The sequence below is a fragment of the Euprymna scolopes genome, chromosome 18 (assembly GCF_053919585.1).
Source record: "Euprymna scolopes isolate OS-2025 chromosome 18, ASM5391958v1, whole genome shotgun sequence".
Taxonomy (NCBI): domain Eukaryota; kingdom Metazoa; phylum Mollusca; class Cephalopoda; order Sepiida; family Sepiolidae; genus Euprymna; species Euprymna scolopes.
In genome coordinates this window covers 101,537,156-101,564,832 of record NC_136499.1, presented here as the reverse complement: position 1 = coordinate 101,564,832, position 27,677 = coordinate 101,537,156, and the positions used below count along the sequence as shown (strand labels likewise).

Genomic DNA, 27,677 nt, shown 5'->3' with positions numbered 1-27,677 from the left:
AAAAGAAGAAGAAAAAAATCAGAAAAAAAGACGGGAACGTGGTTGAATAAAAGATGTGTGTGGAGAGAAAGAAAATACACTGCGTCGTTGAAAAAGCGGAAAGGAAGACGACGAAAAAAACACGTGCATGAAAATGCGACTGTACAGACATGTTCAACGCTTGAGTGATATTTTGAAACACAGTGAAGTACGTTGTCGGAAATTACTGGAATAAATGCTTTTTGTATTCAATTAAAAACATACTGAGTCGTATTTTTTTATGGCCTTTCTTTGTTTGTTTGTTCCTGCGACAGTAACAGACAACGCGCGGGTCTGAGTGGTTGGAATGTGACGACACGTTTAAATTATAATGGCCACGTTACACATTTACTTCTCTTAGTATTCGCGCTGATATTCACATAAAATAATGTCTCTATCGATGAAGTCAAAAAAGAAGTCTTTAACAGAAAAGTTTTGTTGATTTTTTTTTAGGAGGAGGGAGAAATAAAACGTTTAATTGTTGAAATTTATTTCAATTTTACAACCTTTAATTTTATTTCTCTCCAAATCACAAAAAGACGAACATTTATAAATAATGAAATCCCTCAACACTCAAATTTTGTTTTAAACGAAAAAAAAAACAATCGTGATTTTGCGGTTTCTGTATCGAAACGGAGCGCTTATTATACGAATAATAGATGATAGTTTTCTTTTCATTTTTTTCTTCGTTTTTTTTTTCTTCTTTTAAGCTACTGTGCCGCTCTATAAACAAAATCCTATCTGAGCTTTGCAGGAACGTCGGATTACAAATTGCATATTGTTTTATGCACAGGATGGCCCACTTAAAAGTAGCCCGATCTTTTCTATTTCTTTAATTAATATTTTTTTTTTTCAGATCAGCAGCCCACTTTTATCTATCTCATCTTTCTCTTAACGACCAACTGACACCACAGTCCAACAAGATGGCGCTACATATCACACGTCTCACAGATCACTTACACGAGTTCATTACATGTTTACGGAAGAGAGAACAATAAGCAAATGGTTAGGGCCACCACGTTCTCCGGACTTGTCATCGTGTGATATTACTTTGGAGGGACTTTAAAACAAAAAGTTTATGCAAATAGTTCTCACAATCTAGACCAACTAAAGGAGAACATTACCAACGCTATCAGGAGAATCACCAGAGAAGATCTACAGGCAGTATCTGCAAACGTTGTTAAACGTGTCCAGAAATGCACAGATGTCCACGGGGAGTACTTCCAGCATCTTTCATAACACAACAGGTAATTTAAACAATAAAAGAATGTTCCTCCTCTCTACTACATTTTCTGGGCTACTTTTAAGTGGGCCACGTTGTAGATAAGCGAGTGGCCCACTTCAAAGATAATGTCCCTCTGACAGGCAGATCTCTATTCATTTCGTCGAGAAGCAATTCGTTCAAAATCACGAAAAGGAATATTTATACATGTCAAGTTCTTTTTCAACTTGTCCTTATAGCGAAGTAGAGGTCTACCCACATTCCGCTGTCCACTGTTGAGCTCGCCGTAGATCACCTGCTCGTCTTCCATACGCAAGACAGTTCTTGCCAAACATAGCTGTGATTGCATCAAAAAGCTTTCAATTCCGCCCATACTGCAGCGTGTGAATAGGTCCGCATTAGACATCCGATTGCTTAGGGTGAAGCCACAAATTGTTCTAAGGCAGTTTTTATGGAAGACATCAAGCTTCTGGATGTGATTGAGTGATTGAGATAAACTGTCCATGATATATATATATATATATATATATATATATATATATATATATATATATATATATATATATATATATATATAAGTAACCTTGTGTTGTGTATGTGCGGAAAGGTCTCTCCTAAACGCCGCTCTCAATTTTTTTGTCTACAAACTTGACATTTTATATATGAGATTTGGACCTATGGAACAAATTCGATTTGATTTTTAACCAGTAAAAAAGGATGCCAAGGGGTCAAAATTGAAAATTTAATAACCTTGGCAAGAGTAAGTAGACTAAACCTGTTACTTCTGCGCATGCGCAAATATACAGTTATAGGTTAAAGTCACTTAATTTTTACCGTTTCTTATCCATCTATCGATAACTCGAACGGTAACAGCTTAAACTTGAGCGCTAAATATTTTGGTTTTGATTCTAGTTAATCGCACCCAAGCAATTTTTTTTTAACTTTTAAAATTATTACTAAGGATTAGGTACAATATAATAATCAAAAGAGGATTGGCTCTATAATAAAAAAAATCAGTCTGCATGAATTAAAATATATTTAAGAGTATTTTGCCTGTCTGTCAATTTTGGTTTACAGGCTTGAAACTTGACATAAGGAGGATTTGGGCCTTGGAATGAATTTGATTTAGTCTTCAACCTGAAAAATAATTCAAGATATGATTAATTTAGAAATGAATCCAGTTCATACGAATACATAACAATACCTGACTTTATTTAACAAAATAAATACTGAAATTTTCATTAAGAGTGAATAATTCTTTGCTTTTTTGTGCGGATTTTTTTTTTTTCAAAGGGGTATTCAATTTTACTTGAGTTTTATTAGGTAAAATCTGAAAATAATGGAATTATTTCCTTTGAGTCGAAGAAAACAGAATTATTGCTATTCGAGGAAAAGAGATCCGCCATGACAGTTTGGGGAAGTTAGCAAATGTGTCTTGTTTCACAGGCTTAAATTATCATGCAATGCGCTGCTTCTATGAGTTTTTGCTCTTCTTATTTTTGAGTTGGCATTAAACCGATAGATTACATCATTACACATAGCAATAATAGTGTTGATTGAGTAGCCGAAAATAGTACAATCGAAGGGTCAACATAGATCAACTCACTAAACTAATGTTAAAAATTACTGAGACTGAAGGAATGTTTTAAAAATGGATATGACGTCGCATGGCTGAAAGAGAAAGGGTAAATTGCAAGCGCTTGTCTATTTGGAAAAATGCACGAATGTCCGATGTATAATGATATGTGCTGACAAGATATAACTAGTTAGTAGCTCCGATCTTTCTCTCTCTTCCCCCCCTCTCTCTCTCACACTCTCGTTTTCCTTTTTTGATTGATCAGCGATTTTTTATGAAGATCACATTGAATTAATGACTCGTTTTTTCCATCAAATTTCGTGCCGAATTAATGTTTTTAAAAGGTATAAATAAGAAGCTTTTATCATAGCACAGATATTTTCTTGGTCATATAAACACATAAGATGTCACATGGCTGAAAGCAAGAGGGTGACAGCAAGCGACAGTCTGCAAGAATGCAAGGGTGTATTATGATATGGGTAGAAAAAGTTATAACTAATTAGCAGTAATGTAAAGATTCCAATATTTTTCCCGATTTTTTTTAAATATCTAATTATTTAGCTATAGAGTTTTTGGTTTGCTTTTTTACCGACAATAAAAAAAAAACATGTTATATCTGAATATATTTTCGCAAACGTTAAATATACTCTTGTTTGGGTGTTAGATATGTATATATATATGTGTGTGTGTGTGTGTGTGTGTGTGTGTGTGTGTGTGTGTGTGTGTGTGTGTGTGTGTGTGTGTGTGTGTGTGTGTGTGTGTGTGTACATGTATATGTATACATCTGTATATATATTTATATATATATATGTATATATGTAATATATGTGTGTACATATGTAAGATATATATATGTGTATATATGTAATATATATGCATGCATATATATATATATATATATATATATATATATATATACATATATATATATATATATATATATACTAGCTGTACCCGGCCACGCGTTGCTGTGGCTCAGTTTGTTAAAATGGAACACATGTGAAAGTAGAGAAAAGTTTGATTCTTTTTTTCAAGAGAATGTACAAATTATTTAATTTTTTAACAGATATTAAGAAAATAAACAGAAAAATACTTCCATCATTAATTATGCAAAAAATAAATAAAATGTTGATTTAATGTTTCAATATGCTTATAAATTATGATAAAACTTGCTGAGTATGCACTGTTTTACGGTTGTTGTAAAAATGGAACGGAAACTTAAATTTCGCTTCATTTTAATCTTTCTTAATTTTTTAATTGTTCCCCCCCAAACGAATATAATCAAAACAGTAACATTCAACAATTGTATTTTATGTATATAAAACACAAAATATTTATTAAAAAAAAAAAATTTTTTTTTAAGTTAATAATGAAAGGGAAATAATTCCATTTTTAAACGAAAAAGTCAGTTTACCTAACTTACTGTATTAATGCTATTTTTTTCAAGCAAGAAAAAAAAGGTAAATATCCAGATACGCTACTACAGAACACCGACCACTCTAATTTGTTTTTGTATAGGTAATTGAGGTCGCTGACAACGAATCTGATAGTCAAACTTGGGGCAAATTTACCGTTTGCATTGTATTTACCCCTGAACCCACGAACTTCTTTCCACTATTTTGCAGCTTCCGTTTATGCTACGCGCATGCACGCTGTAGCATAAATGACGGCTTCACCAAGCAAACTACGTTGGGGGGAGGGGATTTTTTTTTCCAGGACATAGAATTTTCTAATTTTCAAAAATACATTATAGCGCTTTTTGGGTGGAAAATTTAAAATTAGCTGAAAAAGAAATAAAATAAGAAAAGGAAAGCACACCAAGTTGGAGTAGGGGGGGGGTAATTTATCTGTTTTTTTTTGTTTGTTTTTTTTTTCTTTTTTTACCTGGAACATCGAATTTTCAAATTTTCCGTAAGTAACGCACCGACATTTACCAATTAGAACACCATTTAACATTTTCCGCCCTTTACATCACATCCCCCCCCAACAAATTAGAGTGGTCGGTGGGGTTTGTATTACTGTACACATAGATTCGAAAAAGTTGTCAAAAAACAAATATATAACAAATAAATGTTATCAAAGGCAAGATAAGTTACTTTTCTACCGAACTGGATATATTTTTCGTGTTTTTATTCAATGTAACATATTGGGTTTGTATTACTGTACACATAGATTCGAAAACATTGTCAAAAAACAAATATATAACAAATAAATGTTATCAAAAGCAAGATAAGTTACTTTTCTACCAAACTGGATATATTTTTCGTGTTTTTATTCAATGTAACATGTTTATTCAGCTCGAAAAACATACAGTGTTTACCGATGTATTGGAAAATTCAAGATGGCGTCTGATTCTCTCTTTAACACGGTAAGTTTTGGAAAAGGTGTTATAAATAAAACCCCAGATAAAATACTGTTAAAAACTCGCTCAATATGTGTTACCGGGACATAGGTTGACATATATTCGGCAGGTTTTTAATAGTATTTTGTATAGTTTTTTTATTTATAACACCTTTTCCCAAACTTACCGTGTTAAAGAGAGAATCAGACGCCGTCTTGAATTTTCCAAGTCATCGGTAAACACTGTATGTTTTTCGAGCTGAATAAATATGTTGGGTTTGTATTACTGTACACATAGATTCGAAGAAGTTGTCAAAAAACAAATATATAACAAATAAATGTTATCAAAGGCAAGATAAGTTACTTTTCTACCTAACTGGATATATTTTTTGTGTTTTTATTCAATGTAACATGTTTATTCAGCTCGAAAATCATACAGCGTTTACCGATGTATTGGAACATTCAAGATGGAGTCTGATTCTCTCTTTAACACGGTAAGTTTGGGAAAAGATGTTATAAATAAAAAACCGGATAAAATACTGTTAAAAACTCGCTCAATACATGTTACTGTTACATAGGTTGACATATATTCGGCGGGTTTTTAATAGTATTTTGTATAGTTTTTTATTTATAACACCTTTTTCCAAACTTACGGTGTTAAAGAGGGTGTGAGACGCCATCTTGAATTTTCCAATACATCGGTAAACACTATGTTTTTCGAGCTGAATAAATATGTTACATTGAATAAAAACACGAAAAATATATCCAGTTTGGCAGAAAAGTAACTTATCTTGCCTTTGATAACATTTATTTGTTATATATTTGTTCGCCCCCCCCCCCCCCCAAAAAAAAAACAAATTAGAGTGGTCGGTGTTCTGTAGTAGCGTATCTGGATATTTACCAAAAAAATATATTTAGGTTTAGCTATAAATTCCTAAACTTATTTCACCCTAAATAATTTAGGTGACTGAAATAGGAATCTAATTGAATCTTTAATTTCAGGAATAGTATCCGATAATTCATTTTTTTTTTTTCGAGTTATATCGAATACATTAATACGGACTTTAGGGGTTTTTTTCGTAATGTTACTGTAAAAATTATTTTTTATTGTTACAAATTACGATGCTTTAAAAAAAGCAAAAATAAATTCTTGCGTTTTTTATTTACTACTGAAAACCATAACTTTAGTAAAGGTATTTTTTGTTTAAACAAAATAAAATATTTTCACTAAGAGTTAAGTAAAAATAATTAGTTCATTATATTCTGCGATCATTATTTGAAAAATACTGCAATTTTCATTAAAATTCGTTAATTTCCTGATTTTTGGTGAATTTTTAAGTAAAGGGAGGAGTCAAAATGTGTATACACTTTGAGCGACCACGTATGGTTAATTTAAATATCCAGTTTGGCAGAAAAGTAACTTATCTTGCCTTTGATAACATTTATTTGTTATATATTTGTTTTTTGACAACTTTTTCGAATCTATGTGTACAGTAATACAAACCCAAACTTCGGGGGTTGGAATCCCCCCCACCTAAAATGTACTTGGAAAAATCGATTTTATAGTGAGATTTAAGAATGGTTAGTCGAAAAAAAAGGTGAAAAACAAAACAAATAATCAATAAATAATTGTTACCAAAGGCAATAAATGCTACTTTTTTTTACTTACATTGAATATTTTCAAGCGCTTTTCTTTATTTTTTAATAATCTAATGCGGGTGTGTGGGTGTCAAATACCTCCAGATTTTCTAGAATTTCCCGCTAGATTGTAACCGAAATCTCCAGATATAGCAGGAAAACCGCTAAATTGTAACACTGGTCACGTGACAGGAAGCGGTAATAAATAATTGTCCCTAAATAAAAAAAATGGCCTCTCGGTAAAAAGAAATCCACCTTTTTATCATAGAAAAATTAAGTATAATGTTATAATTAAAAAGAAATATATAAAAACACACATGGATATAGTAAACATATTATACCAAAATGTGGAAGCCATCCGTCCAGTGGTTTTTTAGACAATTCATTCCAAACGAACCAACATTTACATTTTATATATATAGATATGTACATAAGCATGCTTGTAGGCATGTATGTATATGTATGTATGAATATATGTGTATGTATGTATGTATACATATATTTATATGTGTGTGTATGTACACATATGAGTATGTATGTAAGTTTCAAATAAAAACAAACAAATAAAGCAACATTGAAACAGATCGTTTTTAGCAACGGAAAATATGCTCAGATTTTTCCTATTCCGATACCAATTTCGATACTAAAAAGTTCAGATTCCGGTTAATCTGCCCAACACTATTAATTAATAGTTCTCTCTCTCTCTCTCTCTCTCTCTCTCTCTCTCTCTCTCTCTCTCTCTCTCTCTCTCTCTCTCTCTCTCTCTCTCGTGTATCATTAGGCGTAACAGTTTTTTAAAAATTACACTTTCATTACTCGTCACTGGTTTGTGCTCATCTGATTTAGAGCAGATGCAATTCTTTAAAACGTTTCACTGTTGCCCTGTATTGCTTCAAAATCGGCGCTGCAAATTTATCTTTGAATATAACGTCGATGACCCCGTCATTTTTTAGCATCTTGCAATATCGACTTGACCAAGCTTTGCGATAATGATTGACCAGACCAACTTCCGGCTCGACGTCCAACCGTTTGCGCTTTTGGAACATAGGGAAATCCACCCGGCAATAGTGGTTGAAGACAGACAGGCACAAACGTGGATTGACTATAGATTTCACGTTCCCAAAGAAAACGGTTCTTTTGATATGGCGAATCACATTTATTTCTCCGGGCATGTCTACGCCGCAGGTCGTAAAGAATAATCCCATCCGGAATGTATACGTAGGGTAAGCGTCGTTGTTTCCACGAACCCGGTCGACCTCTGCAATAAGGCTCGAGTAATTTGTGGCTTGACGTCTAGGGGAGATAATCTCGTCGAAATCTAGTGGTATGATATATTCCGCAGAATACATCTGCCGCAGCATGCAGTCGTTAAAGGATGCTGGACTACTGAGCATCTGATTCTCCCAGCTGGTATCCGCTAGCGGCGAGGGTGTCATTGTGATGCGCATAATCCCTTCAGATTCATATTGGCGAAATATGTTCAGGTTACTCTGAGACATGTTGCACGGATACACGTTGAACAGCGTGACGCCCATTAGTTTGTTCGCCTCAACCCATTCGATGATTTGGTGAGGGTCGATGTTACCATACGACGTTTCGACGCACACTGAAAATTTATGTTTGCGGATCCTTTCGGGAATGTACACGGAAATCAGGTTGGACTGCACGGAGCATTTATCGAAACTCAGCGAGACAGACTTCGGTAAGGACGTGAGATTCTTTTTTATCTCGCAGCTGAAGAAAAATTGGTAGTATACCAGTCCTTCGGTGTGCGTAGGGTTTCCATGTTTAGTGGCCGAGCAATCAGCTACGGCCTCGTTTAATACTGAATTTTTGGTCCATATGAAGGCGTACGCTCGAGCGGAGGGAAAGGTTCCAACGGCCAACATTTGAATGAATAGTTTTCCCTTATGCGAGGGCCGGTCATCGTAATAAGCACGGAACAGGTAAATCTTCCCCTGCTTAGGTGTGGTGACGTTTTGCCAGATATTCTTGTGGATTTTGTACTTGATGTTTTCACGGTTGAATTGCTTGGTACAGGGCTTGGACTTGAGTGAAGATCCAGCTTTCTGAAGGGCGGGGCAATTCAGGGTGCAACTTTTTTGCAGTTGAGCATGGTATGTGAAAGTCACGATGAGAATGATGGCAATGACGAACAAGAAAACCGTGGAAGGTATTGGTTTCCATATTATGCTGAAAAAAATGAGAAAAATAAAGTTAAATCAAGAACAAACGATAACATGTATATTTGGACTTATTACGATATATATATATGTGTGTGTGTGTGTGTGTGTGTGTGTGTGTGTGTGTGTGTGTGTGTGTGTGTGTGTGTGTGTGTGTGTGTGTGTGTGCAAAATGAAGACTTCAAGACAAGGTGTTGATGACAACAAGAAGTGTATTTCATTTTACGTTACAATTGTTTCAATGTCTAGTTCGACAATTTCAAGCATTATATCGTTTGAAAATTTTCAAAAACTAGCATTTCTTCAGACTTTATGAATAAACACACTTTAGGCAATGTAGTATTTTTTGAATAGAAAGAAAAAAAAAGATGGGGGTATCCCTAACGGGAAAAGCATGCGAGAAACATTTACCTTGATTGTGGTTACGGAAAAGCCCATTTAAATATTAATGTATCGCCTAATTTTCGTATCCTTATTTAAGAACAGAGTTATGTGACGTTTTTACGGGGAGCCCTAAGCCATTTAAAAAAAGAAAACATTTTTTAAAATATATCCCATTTGTTGGGTTCCTAAATTCCTTTATTTCCCAATGATTGATTTTTTGTAAAAAGAATTTTTAAAAGTTTGGTATCTATATTTATATTATGGCCGTAACAACCTTGTAAAGATGTTACGGTTAGTTTTAGTTTCGTATTATTGGCAAGTAATGTTTATATATTATCGTTCTATTGGTACATGGATATAATACCATTTCCGGTTTAGAATTTGATTGAATATGAGAATAAAATAAAATTGGTCTATTAAATATATATAAACCTTGTTCTAAACTATTTACTGTCTGAAGATTCGTAGTTATTTTACTTGAGAAATGTTTTTATGTCGTTTCTTAGGAAGATTTGAAGGGAGATAATCCAATTAAGTCTTAAGTACTGCTAGTTAATTCTGTTTGAAACTAGGTCGATTTTGTTTCTTATAAGAACATTACTTGCCAATAATACGAAACTAAAACTAACCGTAACATCTTTACAAGGTTGTTACGGCCATAATATAAATACAGATACCAAACTTTTAAAAATTCTTTTTACAAAAAATCAATCATTGGGAAATAAAAGAATTTAGGAACCCAACAAATGGGATATATTTTTTTTAAATTGTTCTTTTTTTTTAAAATGGCTTAGGGCTCCCCGTAAAAACGTCACATAACTCTGTTCTTAAATAAGGATACGAAAATTAGGCGATACATTAATATTTAAATGGGCTTTTCCGTAACCACAACAAAGGTAAATGTTTCTCGAATGCTTTCCCATCCCTCGCCTTTTTTTTTCTTTCTATTCAAAAAATGCTACATTGCCTAAAGTGTCTTTATTCATAAAGTCTGAAGAAATGCTGGTTTTTGAAAAATTTCAAACGATATAATGCTTGAAATTGTCGAACTAGACATTGAAACACAATTGTAACGTAAAATGAAATACACTTCTTGTTGCCATCAACACCTTGATTTGAAGTCTTGATTTTGCACACACAGTATATTAATTCTCAATCATGAAATGTGATAATTTTGTAGCTTAATCCTTAAGTCAACCATTTTTGGCTTAAAACCTATTGGTATATGAAAATTTACTGAATTACACGAACTCAGTATATTACATATAAGTCTATATGATTACTTGATTTAATCACATAAATATACGAATGTATTATTTTTTGCGTTAACTTTAATTATTTACTTCAACAGTGCTCAACACATAGGTAGAGCTAGGTAGTAAGTTAAAAATATATATGGCAATTAAGCTACACAGAATATTCTACGCTAGGATTCATCAGGCATAAGTCTGATGAATCCTAGCGTGGATGAAATGCAGAATATTCTGTGTAGCTTAATTGCTGTATATATTTTTATAACTTACTAGATATATATACTAGCAAAAGTACCCGTCGTTGACTGGGTTCAAAAACAGCCTACAGAAAATGGACTCTGATTCATGAAAGTATGATAGGTTATGAAAACGAAGGGTTGTAAATTTGGGTTGAATTTGGGGGTATCAAAACAAAAGCAAAATATGATGAAAGTAAAAATAAAATAGATAAACCTCATAATTTATTATATCATACCTGTTCACACTGAAACACTTATCACAATATTCTGTGGATCTATATTAAAAAAAATTATTAAACTTTGTGACATATTTCCATTCTATGGAGGTCAGGTGCGAACGAACACCCCATAATTTTATTATAACATATTTCTTCAAACTGAAACATATATCAAAGTATACTTACGCAGATAGATATGAAAAGTTTTGATATGAAAAGTTTGTGCCTGTTTCCATTCTATGGAGGCCAGGCGCGATCACAGACTCCACAATTTTATTATACCATCCCTATTTAAGTTAAAACATACTTATCAAAGTATTCTTATGAACATCTATATCAAAAACACTTGTAATCGTTTTTTTTTTTTAATTTTTTATTTCCATACTTTGTGGACCAGGTGCGAACGCAGATCCCACAATTTTAATGAACCAACGTTCGGCCAGATCAAACATACCCATTCCTGTGTCTCGATACATCTTCTATCATTATATGTAATCAGTATTTTAAAATAGTCAACCATATAGGAGCCTATTCGTGACCAGACACACACACATACACACACATACACACACAAATTTAGCTTTATATTATAGATATATTTTAAAATAGTCAACAATATAGGAGCCTATTCGTGACCAGACACACACACACACACACACACATTCAGCTAATGACAAAAAACTATATTCCGAAATTCATGATGTTGACCATCTTATAATTTATTCCTTTAATTCAGTTGACATTTACAATTCTTGACATTATCTGTTTCATAGCGCAAAATCAACACTTAATTATTATATCAATAAGTGAATCTATTATACCCTTAACTCATCAGAAGAAATAGCAACAATCATTCCATCAAGAGGAAATAGTGTGATTTGACATGACTAAAATCCGAAAATTGGAAGAGAAGCTGCAAATACCTTTGATAAGTTTCCACTTTTATTAAATGATTGATTTTGCGCTATGAAACAGATACTGTCAAAAATTGTAAATGTCAACTGAATTAAAGGAATAAATTATAAAATTGCCAACCTCATGAATTTTGGAATATAGTTTTTTGTCATTTATTCACTATATTGCTCTGTAATTATATTGAGCTTCTTAAATAAGGATTGGTATATATTATAAGAAAATAAATTTCTACAGATATATATACATATATATCTATATCTATATATCTATCTATATATATATATATATATATATATATATATATATATATATATATATATATATATATATATGTGAAAATTTTTCGGAGGGGTACAGAATTTAATAATGGCTAAATACAGCACAATAACATAATGATTTAAAAAATGAAAAATGAAAATAAAATTTAGCTAACCAGGTTTCGTTCCTCGCTCAACAGAGCTAAATCGAGACAAATGCGGTTAAAAAGAAAAAAAAAGTCATGAATATGGCGGGGGAGGAAAAAAAACGAAAAATAAACGGGGGATAATTACATAGAGACTAAATTAAGTCCTAATAGATTTTCTTTTTGCTTGCAAAGAGAAGGTCTCAAAGACTTAATGAAAATAATCTCTAGAATTGTTAAATGATCGTAAACATGTCAGCACTGAAATTCGTGGCACACGCATGGTTATTTATAAGATGGTCGCAAATCGTAGAACCATACGTATTATTCAGAACATCCGATGGTGAAAATTTTGCATAACGAATCTTTGATGGAACATGTTGTTTGAAACGGAAAACTAATCTTTGCGATGTAAATAAAATAACAGGTAAACAGGACATCTATTAACTATGATTGGAAACTTTCTTATTAATAGTAGTTTCCACAATATCTAAAGGTAAACATTGTTACAAAGGGTCTTAATAATAAATTTAAGCTCGTCATCCAGATTAACTTTAGAACAAATCATCAAGGCCCTATGTGCTAAAGTCTTAATTAAATTGTATTTTTGGTTTGTAGGACAAAAAGAGTACCAACGCGTATAGAAACCGGTAAAGGTTGGTTTACGATAAACAGAAGTAAGAAAACACGAGGATGACTTGGACACAAGAACATCCAAAAACGGAAGAGTAGAATTCATTTCGTTGTCTACCGTAAACTTAAGGGCTGGATGAACGTTATTGAGGGACACAAAAAAAGCATCTGCATTCGTCTCGTTGTCAAATAAGCAAAAAGTGTCATCAACGTAACGGAAGTAAATATCTGGTTTATGCAAACCAGATAATAAACCCTGTTTATGAAAACCCACAAAGATATTAGCCAACGCTGGTCCCAATGGGGGATCCATGGCTACACTATCTATCTGTCTATACATAATATCATTAAAACTGAATTCAACCGACATGGTGGCGAATTTCATCAATTCTACAAAAATATTTTCTGGGATTGGGGAAGTTGGAAGTTTACTCCGATATAAGGCGTCAGCACAAATATTAATAGTCTCTAACAATGGAATAAAAGTAAAAAGACTAGAAATATCAAAAGAACACAAATTCGTATGAATTAGTATAATTTTGCATAAAGTTTGCAAAGCAAAAGAGTCTTTAATGAAAAATAAACTATAGCGTTCCAAAACGGGTTCTAAAATACTTGTCAACCATTTTGCTAACTTATGTTGAGAGGAACCTATCATTGATAATATGGGTCTCAACGGTAATCACCCCCTTAAGTCTTAAGTAAACCATACAAACGTAGGTCGAATTAAATTAGAAATGAAAGTGGGAAGAACACCACTTTTGACCCATTTGACAAGTCGTTTTTGGAATTTGGTCTCGATAGAGATAGTAGAATCATGAGTATCTACCGGACCTAATTTAACAAATTTAGTGGTGTCTCCCAGGATAGTCATCATTTTATTGACATAATCTTGGTGATCCATTATGACAGCGCCAGAGCCTTTGTCGGGCTTTGATTGTACGATAATGTTCACTTCGCCATTTTGCTTCACAAAACGAAATAAGCGTGCCAGCATAAGAATGTTCGACGTCATTAAGTTTCGCCTTAATATCACTGACAATAGAGTCGGAGACAGGATAAAGTCTTTCTAATTGAGCAAAAAAGACTTCAGCTCTTCGCGCTTTGGGGGTATGGGAAGAATGCAAAAGTCCAAGCCATGCGAAAGCATATTAAGTTCAAGCTCAGACAACTGCGGGGAAGAGAGATTCAGGACGTTCTGAGTAACACTAGGGTTCGTCGAGCAACCATATTTTTTGAAGATCAAATGTTGCAAATTCTTTTGATTTTTTTTAGAAAGGCTACGTTTGTGAATTATTGCAACATATCTAGAAAATCTAATTTTGTGGAAAAACGACAAACTGCCACCCCTGAAAATTTTTCAAATATTTTAAGACCAGGTACGCACCTGATTTAATCAATAGATTAAATGCATTAATAAAAATTTAAAGTAAAATTAGGACTGTCCAGGCAAATCAGACCTTAAATTCGTGCTTGAGCAACAAAGTTTGTCCCGCTTTTATTTTATTTGAAATAGAGCGAGCTAAGTTACATCCTGGACAGAAAATTGAAAGTGATTTTATCTGTAATTTTTTGTAAAAGCTTTCTTGTAATCTGGCACGTTTAAACAAAAAATATCATGAAATGTGGAAAGATTCGGTTGGCAGTTTGTCGTTTTTCGACAAAATTAGATTTTCTAGATATGTTGCAATAATTCACGAACGTAGCCTTTCTAGGTTATCGTTACAAAAATCAAAAAAAAAATTTGCAACATTTGATTTTCAAAAAATATGGTTGCTCGACGAACCCTAGTGTTACTCAGAACGTCCTAAATCTCTCTTCCGCTCGGTTGTCTGAGTTATATAAATAAAACAGTAGATGTATATGCGTGTGTAAATATTTAACAGGTAAACTCTTAAACTACTGGTCACATAAAACTGAAATTAACAGGAAATACGAATTATACATCAAGGATAGTTTGTAACGAGTAAAATCTTTGTTTAGGTTGATACATAAAGCATACAGACATATATCGGCATGTTGAAATGCGAAATGCTCTTTTCAACTGGCCAACATGTTTATGCTTCTTTCTTTGCATGATCACATAAAATTTATTATTTAAAGTGTATCAATATTTAGATTTTATTATCTTTATCTCGATACCAACGTCGGTAGAGCACGCGACTGAGACCTGAAATGTTTTAGTTTCAATTCTAACTGATAGCAATAAGTTTTGTTTCTTTTTTAACATTTACCATCATATTTTTGTGTTAATAAATGCGAATATCTGCGTGATTTGAAATATATTTAGACGTATTTTACGGCAAGCGGAATAAAAAACGCTATCGTATTAATATATAGATTCTTGCACCATATTTTGAAAGAAGAAAGACGAAAAGATTAAACTAGAAAATAGAATTAGTGCTATTGGTGAGACCTCTATAAAATAAAACGCACCTACTGTTCCTACCTCATGGGGAATATGGAAAAGGAAGCCATTATGAATTAATGTTTCGTTTAATCAATAAGATAATATTCACATATATCAAATACAACCTGCCGGAGCAGTGTACTCTACCTAATATATATATATATATATATATATATATATATATATATATATATATATATATATTAAGTTTTGGATTGCAGAAATTTCCCTCTGGACCAAAGTACCGTACGCTTGCAACAACAAATGCCGCCTACAAATTTATTATGTCTAGACTATTATCCACTATTTTATGTAACTTTAGAACGACATTTTAGACACATTTAGTTGTTATAATAAAATTCTTCATCACATCCTACAAACAACATCATCACAGTTGCAACCATCTCTAGAGAAGGTAGTTCCTATTTTCTCTTTAAATAACAACTACTCCTACCACCTCCAGTCATCACACGGATGATTTCTGCACTTTCAACAATTTCTGCACTTATTAACTAGACCATATACTCATATAGACATAACATAATCTTTCTATTTCTCGATTCAAAAGATAATAATTTCTCCCTTATCAAATTCCTCGCATTCTCATTGGCTGAGCTCTGATTATTCTCATATTACGAAATTCTATTTTTCTCTTTATAAACGAATATTTATCAAACTTTTTAAAAAAAGGCGTCACTAAGATACATTACTTTCTGGCGATGCGCTGGATACAAATAACAAAACATCGGTTGTGAAAACTATTGCTACAAAGAAAAAAATATTAAATGTAAATAAATTTTACACAGACTAACTTTTACGAAGAAAAAATAAGTATACATATTTAGATCTTCAGTACATTTACACGCCCTTTGTTTTGTTCAGTCCAGCTCGCTTCCGTAACTGCTTTTAAATATTTGGCAAAAACATTTCTTACATCTTATTACACATTGCAAATTTCAAATTTTATTTAGATAATTAACTATCCATCTAATCAGTAAATTACATGTAAATAAACATTACACAAAGCAACTATAAATATTTACATCTTTAGATCTTAGGTATTTCAACGGTAAATGTGTAGTTTAGCGGTGTAAATTATTTGACATACAAAAAATTATGAAAACTATTTATTTTTATATAGAACACATTATTAGACGCAAAGAATGAAATAAAACCAGAAAAAAATTCCTTTTTTTACATCATTTTTTATTAGACTAAATGTACGATATTCGATGCCTCCGTATTCTTTTTTTTTTTTTCTTTGCCTTTCTAAAGTTTCACAGATTGGTCTTTTTAATGCCAAATTTAGACTTCTTTACGCTCTTTCATTAAATTTCATTTTTGTGCTGGCAAATATTGCGGCACAAAACATGGTTCTCTAAAAGAGCGTAAAACGGTCAAATTTGGCCTTAAAAAGGGCAATCTGTCAAACCTTAGAAAGGACAAATTTTAAAGGCAATATGGCGGCCTCGAATGACGTACATTGTAAGAAATTCTGCAGAAATAACAGGTTAAAGGAAGCAGGTTTTGAGTTTCCATCCTACAATTCCAATTGCACGAGCTTGCAAATTAAAATGTTGGAAGATTATTCCATTACATCTCCTTCCCCCGCTTATAAAAAGGTGTTGGGCTATCAATATTCCCCTCAACGGAACTCCTTTAAAAGTACTCTCACAACAAAACGTGGGATTTTATCTCAAATTTCGAGTATTTACAATCCATTATCATTATTTCTTCCTGTCACTATTCAGGGGAAGATTTTTGTCAGTCAATCATGGAAAAATAATTCATCATAATCGTATTACTTTGTGGCAAAGAATTGAAAAATCTATGGGACTTTGAGTTCCCCAAATGTGTATTCCTGAAGGATTCCCCGGTTGAAATCATTTGTTTCTTTGATGCATCTAAGCATGCCTACGGATTCTCTTTATATGACAAACAAGCGACTCAGTGTTTCTTGATATTCACCAAAGCTAAGGTGGCTCCCATTAAAGAGAAATCACTCCCTACATTAGAATTGATGGCTATATATCTGTCTCTTAAAGTTATTCCTCAGGTTTTAGAGGCCCTAATGCCTATCAATATCAAAGAACTTTTTTTGTGTCTGATGCACAAGAAGCCCTGTCGTGGGTTTTAAACGGGAAAGGTTCCAAAAAGAATATTTTTGTGGAAAATCGTATATCAGATATAAACAAATCTATGGAGGAAGCTAGCCTAAAATGTGTGGTAACCTCTAAATTCAAATATGTTTCTTCGCCGGACAATCCAGCGGATCTTTTAACCAGAGGCATTACAATCTCTAAGTTCAAACAAGTGTTCAAATTTTGAATCTGTGGACCAGATTGGCTTAATCAAGTTAGCATCTGCTGGCCCATATCTCTCTTACCCTGTCTTAACAAAAAAAAATTGTGACATGTATGTTTTCGGATGAACTAGCTTCATCCGAGAGTCGTTTACCAATTAAAATATCTGATTTCTCCACCTTATCTAAGGCGATTAATGTCTTAGATTCGGTGACAAATTTGTATACCGAAGTACTGACACCTATAAAAGAGCTAAATTGTTGCTTTTTTTATATGCAAAGTGAAGCTTTTCCCTTGGAATTGGATTATTTGAAACAACCTTCAAATAAGGTGACGGCCTTTGGCCTATTTCTAGATAAAGATGGACTGATGCGGGCCCAAGGACGGTTTGGCGGTGGTCATAACGACAAAGGTGTCAGGTTTTTCACGCTTTCCTTTCCTCCTTCCCTTGACGGGTTCGAGCCTGCCTTCATACTAGCACTTTTTTTTTTTTTGCTCAACATACACATCCAAACACCCGGGCAACGCCGGACTGAAATGCTAATATATATATATATATATATATATATATATATATATATATATATATATATATATATATATATATAAAAGTGAATGTGTCTGTGTGTTAACATTTCCCTACGCAATAACTTTGTCAATTTTAAGTCTAAAGACTCGAAATTTTTATATTCAGGGTACTGAGATTTGGGAAAATCTTTCTGATCGGTTTTCGGACAGAAATTTGTCTGTTAGGGGGTCAAAGTTCAACGATTTGACTTTTGAGAACTTTACCAGACTTCTCCGACAATTTCAAATAAAGTTGCACCCCCATAGGTGACAGCCCTTGGCCTATTTCTAGATAAGGATGGACTGATGCGGGCCCAAGGACGCATTCAGAACTCCGATATTTTTCATATGAAGTAAAATTTCCTATACTGTTAGGAAAAAATTATCACCTGACCAAACTGGTCATTATTGAATCACACTTGAATTGCTGCCATATGGGAGCAAATTCTACCCTTAGCAAATTAAGGCTATCTGGTTTTTTGGATCCCCCAGGAGAGACAAGTGGTGAAATTCGTTCTCCGCAGTCGTATTATATGTAAGAGAACCAATTGTCTACCTTGCAAGGCCCCCTCCGAGTCTCAACTACTCTCTCATAGAGTAAATTTTGTCCAATCTTTCAAGCACGTGGGTGTAGATTTGACTGGGTATTTTTTATCAAAATATAATAATCAGGATGTCAAAAGGTACGTCTTATTGTTTACTTGTATGTGTTTGGGTGCATTTGGAATTGTTGCCAGACATGAGCACACGTTCATTCTTATTGGCTTTTATTAGGTTCACCAACTTATTCGGTATGCACACCCATGTGTATTCCGACAATGCTAAATCATTTTTGGCGTCGCAGAATTTCTTACATAGTACCAAGGTAAAGAAGAAAAAGTAATGGAAAATCATTACTTTTTTTATATAAGATAATGGTGTACTTTAAAAAACTGTCAATAAGTGACAGGTAAGACATTTGTCCCGAGGTCCTTAACATTAATACAAGTATTGTCACACGTATTCGTCTCCAATGAATTTAAATAACATTTCAAATCAACTACTACTGTTCATTATACCATTCATTATACCATTCATTATACCATTCCCCTTTACTCTGCTTGGCATGGGGAAGCATGGGAAAAATTGATTAAAACTGTTAAACAGTCTTTGTCAAAACTGTTGGGTAGGAGGAAAGTCAGTTATTTTGATTTACTAATCGCCTTTTCAGTTGTGCAAAAGACCGTAAATTATAGGCCGCTAACATTTATTTCAGCTTCAGATAGAAACCTTGATATTTTGACCCCCTAACCATTTTCTGCAAACAGGCTATCATCCCCGCTTGCTTATCAATAATTATAGTTCTGAGGATCTTTCTACAGACACTCTAAATAGAACTACACTCTTGCGTTCCTTTGAACTGATGGATGAATTTATTAGTAAATTTAAACATATTTGGCACAATGACTACTGTAGTATCTGTTCTTCAGATGCTGCACTTCAATTTCTTGTTCCCTGTCAGTGGAGGAAAAATCCCTCACGACTGAGACAATTTTTATTTTTGTCCCTTTTCTCCACATTAAAAAACGACCCTGGTGTCTAACTCTGTCCCGTGGGGAGGCATTGTAAATAGGGACTACTTGGTGTTACTTAGTAGACGTCAACATTAAAGATGACGCCTCCCCCAAGGTGTCGGAAGGCAAAATCGTCCTTATCAAATCCCCAAATAAGTCCCGTCACTTCTGGGGTTTGGACAAAGTACTTAAATTATTGGTCGGTAACGACCATAAAGTTCGCTCGGCTTCGATATTGAAAGACGGGTGTATGCAAGTTCATTCATTAAAAAATATTTATTCCCTAGAAGTAAAACATGATTCTGAATCTGCAGTAGCAGAATTTACGGAAGAAGGAGGCCTCTTCTTCGGCCCTACATGTTCGATCGCCAATGATGGAACAACACCTATGGTGTGCTGCGACATGCGATAATTGGTATCATTTCAGTTGCGTTGAGATTGATCAGCGGGGCACTATGGTGAGTAGGTTTGTCCGAGTTGTATGGACAAAATGTCAAAATAAATTCTTGTATTCTATTATCCGGGTCATCGACTTAAATTAAAGTCACCTTCCCTTTATTATTTGATGACTCATTTAGATAAACTAGAATTATTGATTATAAATTTGGAATTTGGCAACAGACAGACATACATTGAATTCATAACTGATAATTACTTGTATTAATGTTAAGTCTCTCCGGACAAATGTCTTACCTGTCACTTATTGACAGTTTTTTTAAAGTACATCATTGTCTTATATAAAAAAAAAAAGTAATGATTCTCCATTACTTTTTCTTCCTTTCCTTGGCACTGTGTAAGAAATTCTGCAGAAATAAGCAGGCTTCTCATTGATCGGTTTGGCTGCCCACGATTTTGTTTGGACCTATCAGATTGATTGTTGTTACTAACTGCCGAGTCGTATTTTTGGTGCTATTTTCTGTTTCAGGTCGCGCTAGTTTTCATCAAGACAGCAGGTCGGATTGACGTGGAAACTCATCTCCTTATTCGAGGCATGAAGCCTCAAAACCCTTTGTCTCTTTGAGACGTATTAATGCCCGAACGTAGGGCGAAATGTTATTATCCTTTGCAAACACTAATGCCTTTATGTTGGGCGAAATATTATATACTTCGCACACTGTTGGGCTCTACGATTGGACTGACTTTCATCATTATTTGTAATATCTCTCCGAGACGATTCATATGGTCTACATTTTGATCTTTTACTTGTCCACCATTCGGACGGTTTTTACAGTAAACTCTCTGATGACTACCGGACTCGAAGCATTTATCCTTGGAAGGCTTCACTTCAACACATCAACTTGCTGCAACTATTCTTCGAACAGCTTGGAGACTTGATTCCTGCAAACGCGAAGATAAACTATCAACTACTCTTACTGGTGATACCAGCTCTGTTCCGCAGACAGCTAAAGATGACACATCTTTTGCAATTTGGATCTTTTTACTTTAATAAAATTTAAGTTGAGTTTAAAGGTGAGCTTGCGATTTCTAGTTGCTTTCTTTCATTCTGCCAACGGCAAAACCGAGGTAGGAAATATATCTCACATTTTGTCTAATAAAACTAATGAAAAAAATAATAAAAATTACATTTTTTTTTTCTGGTTTTATCTCAGCCTTAGGATCTAATAATGTGTTTTATATAAAAATAAATAGTTTTTATAATTTTTTGTCTGTTAAATAATTTACGCCGTTCAAGTACACATTTACCATTTCAGCATTGAGTTCTTCACTAAATTTACACGTCCCTAATTGTGTTAGTTCCAGCGTGCGTTTGTAAATAAACAACACAACTTCTCGTTTTACATACTTTGAAATATGAAATACGGTTTATATAAATATCATTCGTTTATTAATAGGTTAGGGCGAAAAAAATAATGTTTTTTTTACGTATATATATATATGATAAAAAAACACGTATTTATTTTTTTTACGTATATATATATATGATAAAAACATTATTTTTACACCATCATAATATATATCAAAATAACATTTACACACTAGAAAAAAAAACGTTTACGGTTTACATACAAAACGATAAAATAACCCGTTTGCGATTTGCCCGTCTTCAGTTCAGCGTGCGTTCGGACATAAGCAACAAAACTTCTGGTTTTACATATTTTGCAATATGAAATATTAAATTTTAGACAAACTGCAACTTCTTCGGATAAAATTAAAATATGGAGATTCGGTAATTTATTGAAGTGTTCTTTTTGGAGTGATTTGGGGGCTTACTTTTTTAGTGTGCGCAAAGGTAGCAGTCTTTTAGTGTGCGCAAAGGTGGCAGTCTGTTCCGTCTGCCTGCTTCCCACATGACTACAACTTGGATGTCTTCAAGTCCAATGTTAACAAATTCCTAATGAACCGCCCCCTTAAGTAAACACTTCATCAAATCTCCACACTAACATAATGTACTTGCAATAACCCTTATCTCTGAGTGGCTTCCGGGCCTTGATAAGTGGTGATCACTGTGTAAAAAAATAAATAAATAAATAAAAACGTTTACTTCCATTTTCCTTTGTTACAACTAAAAGTAAATTAGATTTCTTCGTGTACTTTCTTGGGGAATTGCATAAATAAATAACAAGAAATACACTTCCAAATTACTTTTTTAGCGTGCGCAAAGGTGGCAGTCTTTTAGTGTGCGCAAAGGTGGCAATCTGTATGAAAGAAGGAAGGGAGGAAGAAGGCGGAGACTAGAGAGCTGAGAGGAAGAGTTCGACTACGTGTTGTGGCCAAGTGAGAGAAAGAAAGAGTCAAGCAAGGACGTGCAAGAAAAGCTGTCATTTCAGCTACTGAATTCGCTCAGCAAGCGTTCGTCTTGCGACTTGTCTTTCTGCTGGTGTTTGATGTCCCTCTCTGACGAGAGAAGTTCTTCTTGCCTTTTATATTTCTTTAGAGGCTTCCAGAGGCTTTTAAAAAAATAAGTTTTTTTAAATCGAGCCCTGATTGGTCAAAAATCCATATTTTTGACAAAAAAACGTGCTTTCAACGACGTCAGCCATTTCTCAAGCGTCCTATTGTTTGACCCAAAAGGTTTGGTGTGGGTGAATGCTGTAATTCCAACGCAAATGAATTTATAAGTTATCTTCGCACTTATCCAGCGGAGGTCTGGTCAGTTCCTCGGTATTTCCTTCTTCCTTGACTCTACTTGGCTATTTGGTCTCACTATTATTATTATTATTATTATTATTATTATTATTATTATTATTATCATCATCATCATCATCATCATCATTTTCCGTTCATACACATCCTTTTCGGTTTCTTCTCTATTCATCAATTGTCCCCTGTCTAAATACTTAGTGCTAAGTATATATGTGTTGAAATCAGTTGCTTTTAATATTAATGACTGACGAGATGAACACACACGCATTTATTTTTTTTTTATGTGGCGAAGGTAATGTAGAACGTGTCTTGCAAAAGCAACAGCACTTCTGTCTATCCTGTTGGGTAACGGAATCAAGGAAGAAAAAAAGGAAAGACTTTCGTCTGTAGACGGCTTATTAATATACATATTGCATTAATTTGTAAATGAGAACAGTGACGGCTATGAAAAGAACGACAGGGAAAACACAGGTGTTTTTGGGGGGGGTTGTTTGTTTTTTTTTTGTTTTGTTTTTTTGGGGGGTTCTTGATTTTTTTTGTTTTTTGGGGGGGTTGTTTTTTTTGTTTTTTGTTTTTTTTTTGGGGGGGGTGTTTTTTTTGTTTGTTTTTTTTTGGGGGGGGGGTTCTACAGCCGAGAAAGATAGACATAGGACATTGTAAATTACAGTACAAGTCGATTCATTTGTTTCTTTCATTCTTCATTCCCGTTTTGTGTGATTTTCGTCCATAATCTCATTGATGTGTTCAACTTCTACTGCCTCTTTCTCAGTGAGCTCTGTGATTTATTTGTCTCCACAGAATCTTCTACTTGTGGGGTTTTAATCCTGGTGTTCTATCCCATCATTTACCTTTCGTTTAATTTTCATTTATTTCTAGCTTCCAGAATTATCTTTTTTTTTCTTTTTTTTTTTTTTTTTTTTTTGCAATGTGTCTTGCTTGGTCGGCAATTCTTTGTTCGATTGATTGGTACTCATCAAACATGTCTCATATTAGTAGGAATGGTAAAAAAAAAAAAAAGTCTGGTTAATGCTCCTTCTCATAATTCATTATTCTTTTGTAGATTTCCGACTGCTTGATGCCATCTTGAAAACAGTCTGAACGAACAAGGGAGGTAATTTCAAATAATTAAATCCTGCGAAATTTTCAAAAGCCATTCTTAACATAGTTAGGGGGAAGTTTTGGAGAAATGATTTTCTTTGAATAGATACAGGCAATAATGGCGGAGAAAAGATAGGGGACATAGTTTTGAAAGCCGATTTAGCGTAATATTTTTTGTAGGTTTTGTATTTGAAGGATTAAAGCCTAAAGTTAATTTCCAAAATGAAAAATATGTGTACACGTGAAAAAACAAAACAGTTTTAATGAAAAATGTTTTCACAACGACATTCGGAAACTGACCAATTCAGCTAAATTTTGAAGTTAAATAAATTCATTGTAAAAATCCTTTGGAAGATAAATACTAGTTAGCAGGTATACCCTATTTTTCCTGGGGTCAAATGATTATACAATGAATTTTTCACACTTCCTATATTTTTATTGCCATCGAGAACAGTAAAATCGCCATTTTTTTTTTCAATTAAATCAATTAATTTCCTGTATTAATTGAGGACACATCGCGGTACATTGGGAGGACGCTTCACATACCTCCCTACAATGACATAATCTAAAATATATTGTAGTCGGCATTGCACTGTAAAGGACTTACTGCTGATTTTATAAAATTATTTTTATATACATTGGCTAAAATAAAAGTTAAAAATACAAACGTCAAGTATCATGCTTCAATTGTACTCTAAACATTTACTTCGAACGCACTCCTGTCATATCAAAGAACATTCTGTTTATCATGCCTGGTCTTACTGCTTGTGCGTTTATACTTGCTTGAATTTAAGTTTAAAATGAAAAAGTCAAGTATCATGGTTCCATTGTGCTTTAAACAGAAACATTCATTTTGAACGCATCTTTGTGATATCAAAGAACCTACTGTTGATTTTATATGTCTGGCCTTTTCGCTTGTGTGGTAATAAAACTTCTCAAATGTACTTGTGATGTTAGGCTGTGTAAGGAGTTAACTTTGTTCAAATTCGTCTGTTCTCTCTTTCATTGGATTTTTCGATACCGATTATCGATACTTATATAAAACATTCTGATACAAAACCTATCTACGAACTTTGCCAGGCACATGATGTCCTTTGTGTAAAATTTAACAAAAACCGTTTTCGAGTCCATTGGGAACCAATTTACGCACAGACACACACAGTTTCTTTTATATAATAGTAGGCATGTATACCTATTATCCCTTATCCTCGAGTAGCCTTTGGGCCTTGATAAGTGGTGACACCCTTGTAAAAAAAAAAAATATATATATATATATATATATATATATAAGATTTTTATGGGTACAAAATTTTATGAAGGATTTTAATACCACTGGGGGAAATGCCATTATTGAAATTGAGGAGTATATTGGTTTTTTTGTTTTGTTTTTTTTCTGACGTTTATATAATAGTAGGCATGTATACCTATTATCCCTTATCCTCGAGTAGCCTTTGGGCCTTGATAAGTGGTGACACCCTTGTAAATATATATATATATATATATATATATATATATATATATATATATATATATATATAAGATTTTTATGGGTACAAAATTTTATGAAGGATTTTAATACCACTGGGGGAAATGCCATTATTGAAATTGAGGAGTATATTGTTTTTTTTGTTTTGTTTTTTTTTCTGACGTTTAATCGATAAGAAATGCTACAAAGTCTGAAAATCTAATCTCCAAAACCAGTATGTAGTTCAAAATTATTTGATCCGAATGAAGGGGTAAAAACGTATGAAAAAGGGGGGATAAAAAGAATTAAATTAACGAAGATATCTTTCGGCCGATTCTTTTCAACTGTAACATCGGCGGGTTTAAGAGATAAAAAATAAATAAATAACATAATATCGATATATATAATTATATATATATATATATATATATATATATATATATATATATATATATAATTATATATATACATATAATTATATGTATATATAATTATATATATATATTTATTATATATATATAAATCCGTAATCCTGTCTGTCTGTTTGTTCACAATTTGATTAATATATACAAAAGTTTCCTTACTTTACTCTTTCATTTATTTCTATACTAGCGGGGGTACCCGGCGTTGCCCGAGTGTTTGTTTCCGGGACGGGCGGGGGGAGTTTTAAAAAATGTTATGGTAGGTAAGTAGGAAGGATCAAACCCGGAGTCATGAGTAAAATTAGAAAAATAAAGTGTGAAAAAAAAAAACATCTGCAACGTTAACAGTTCGGCCACCAAGAAAAGTCCATTCCAGTTGTTTAGGAAAAAAAAAAAACGACTACGGTAGGTCGGCGCGAACGTGAAAATATAATGTGAATTGTCCAGCACGCTAACCACTACGCCACAGAGCACTGCAGCTTAGTTTAGTGATTTTAAATAACTTCACATGAAAGAACTACGAAGCCAAACCGGTGTTCTCTTCTCAACTGTTCCTTGTGAACGATCCCCAAACGGTGTTAAGGAATTTGAGAAATAATAAGCCTATAACACACCTCAGATATTGTTCTGCCGTTTGTGCATATTATATTTGCATGAAATATCTTGATTTTTAATCCTATTAATGTCAAAATCAGACGGGAAAAAATGAGTTCATTTTATTTATATAGAGATATAGCTTCATTCTTGGAAACTAGATACAATAAAAAGATTATGTCATTTGCATATGACATTAAGAAAAATCGATTTTATTAAATAGCGGTATCTTAATTAATGTTTCTAGCGAGAGAATTGTTTTCAGTGTTTTATTTTAAATTGTTTTTAACATTTTAAACAATAATTATATTGACAACATATTTATTTTTTGGGGAATTATTATTTCAACATCGAATATTTAAAAAAACTTTTAGAGTTATTTGCCCCTTAGAATCTTCCGATCATTTCATTTGTTTGTTGTTATTATTCTTTAAACAGCTATACAGAAATCGCAAATTTTACGATGTGACCCATCGTTGTTTAATACCTAAAAAAATAGGATCTACTGCCCCCTCTGAATTCCACAATTTACACTTTTCTTTCTTTTTTTTCACGTTAATCTCATCGATTACAAACTTTAATTTCTAATTAAAATAAAGGTAAATTTTTACGACGTGACTCAGCGTCTTATAACCCCTAAAAAAAATTAGGACCTACTTTTTGGGGGCCCTAATACGTTTAAACAATCTTTATAAATAATATGGAAGAAGTAATTTCGAAAAAAAGAAAACTAACATTTTAAAGTGGGGATCACTTTTCTATATAAATTTAACGTAAAAATGAACACCCATTTTTGGCCACAGCATTCAACGAGATATATCATCTCTAGCATTTTTTTTTTCAAATTTAGCGATGGAGATGGATGGGGCAAAACATGACAAATACAGTTTGTTTGTTTTTTGTTTGGTGGGTGTGGGAATTACATTTGAAACATTAAATAATTATAAATTTAATTAATTTTTATGACACCATTCTGTACTTTCACCTTACACTTTTATAAACAAAATGAACCCCGACATATGACAAATTCATTTTTGTTATTTTGGAGGGAGATTACATTAGAAGCATAAAATGATGAAAAATGTAATTTAATTGTTTTGAAATTAATCGTTAATAGATCTTCATTTTTTTTTAGGAG

The 27,677-nt window shown here is 33.2% G+C and overlaps 1 protein-coding gene across 2 annotated transcripts in view; it reads right to left on the bottom strand.

The window, feature by feature from the left end:
* Positions 1-2,435: 2,435 nt before the first annotated feature.
* Positions 2,436-27,677, bottom strand: part of LOC145297721 (glycosyltransferase family 92 protein C33H5.2-like) — a 78,576-nt gene continuing 53,334 nt past the window's right edge. For both annotated transcript variants that reach the window (XM_080143933.1, XM_080143934.1), the window contains exon 2: positions 2,436-8,987. In XM_080143933.1, the coding sequence (XP_080000059.1) occupies positions 7,637-8,987 (1,351 nt within the window). In that variant the 3' untranslated portion in view covers positions 2,436-7,636. The remainder of the gene's footprint in view (positions 8,988-27,677) is intronic.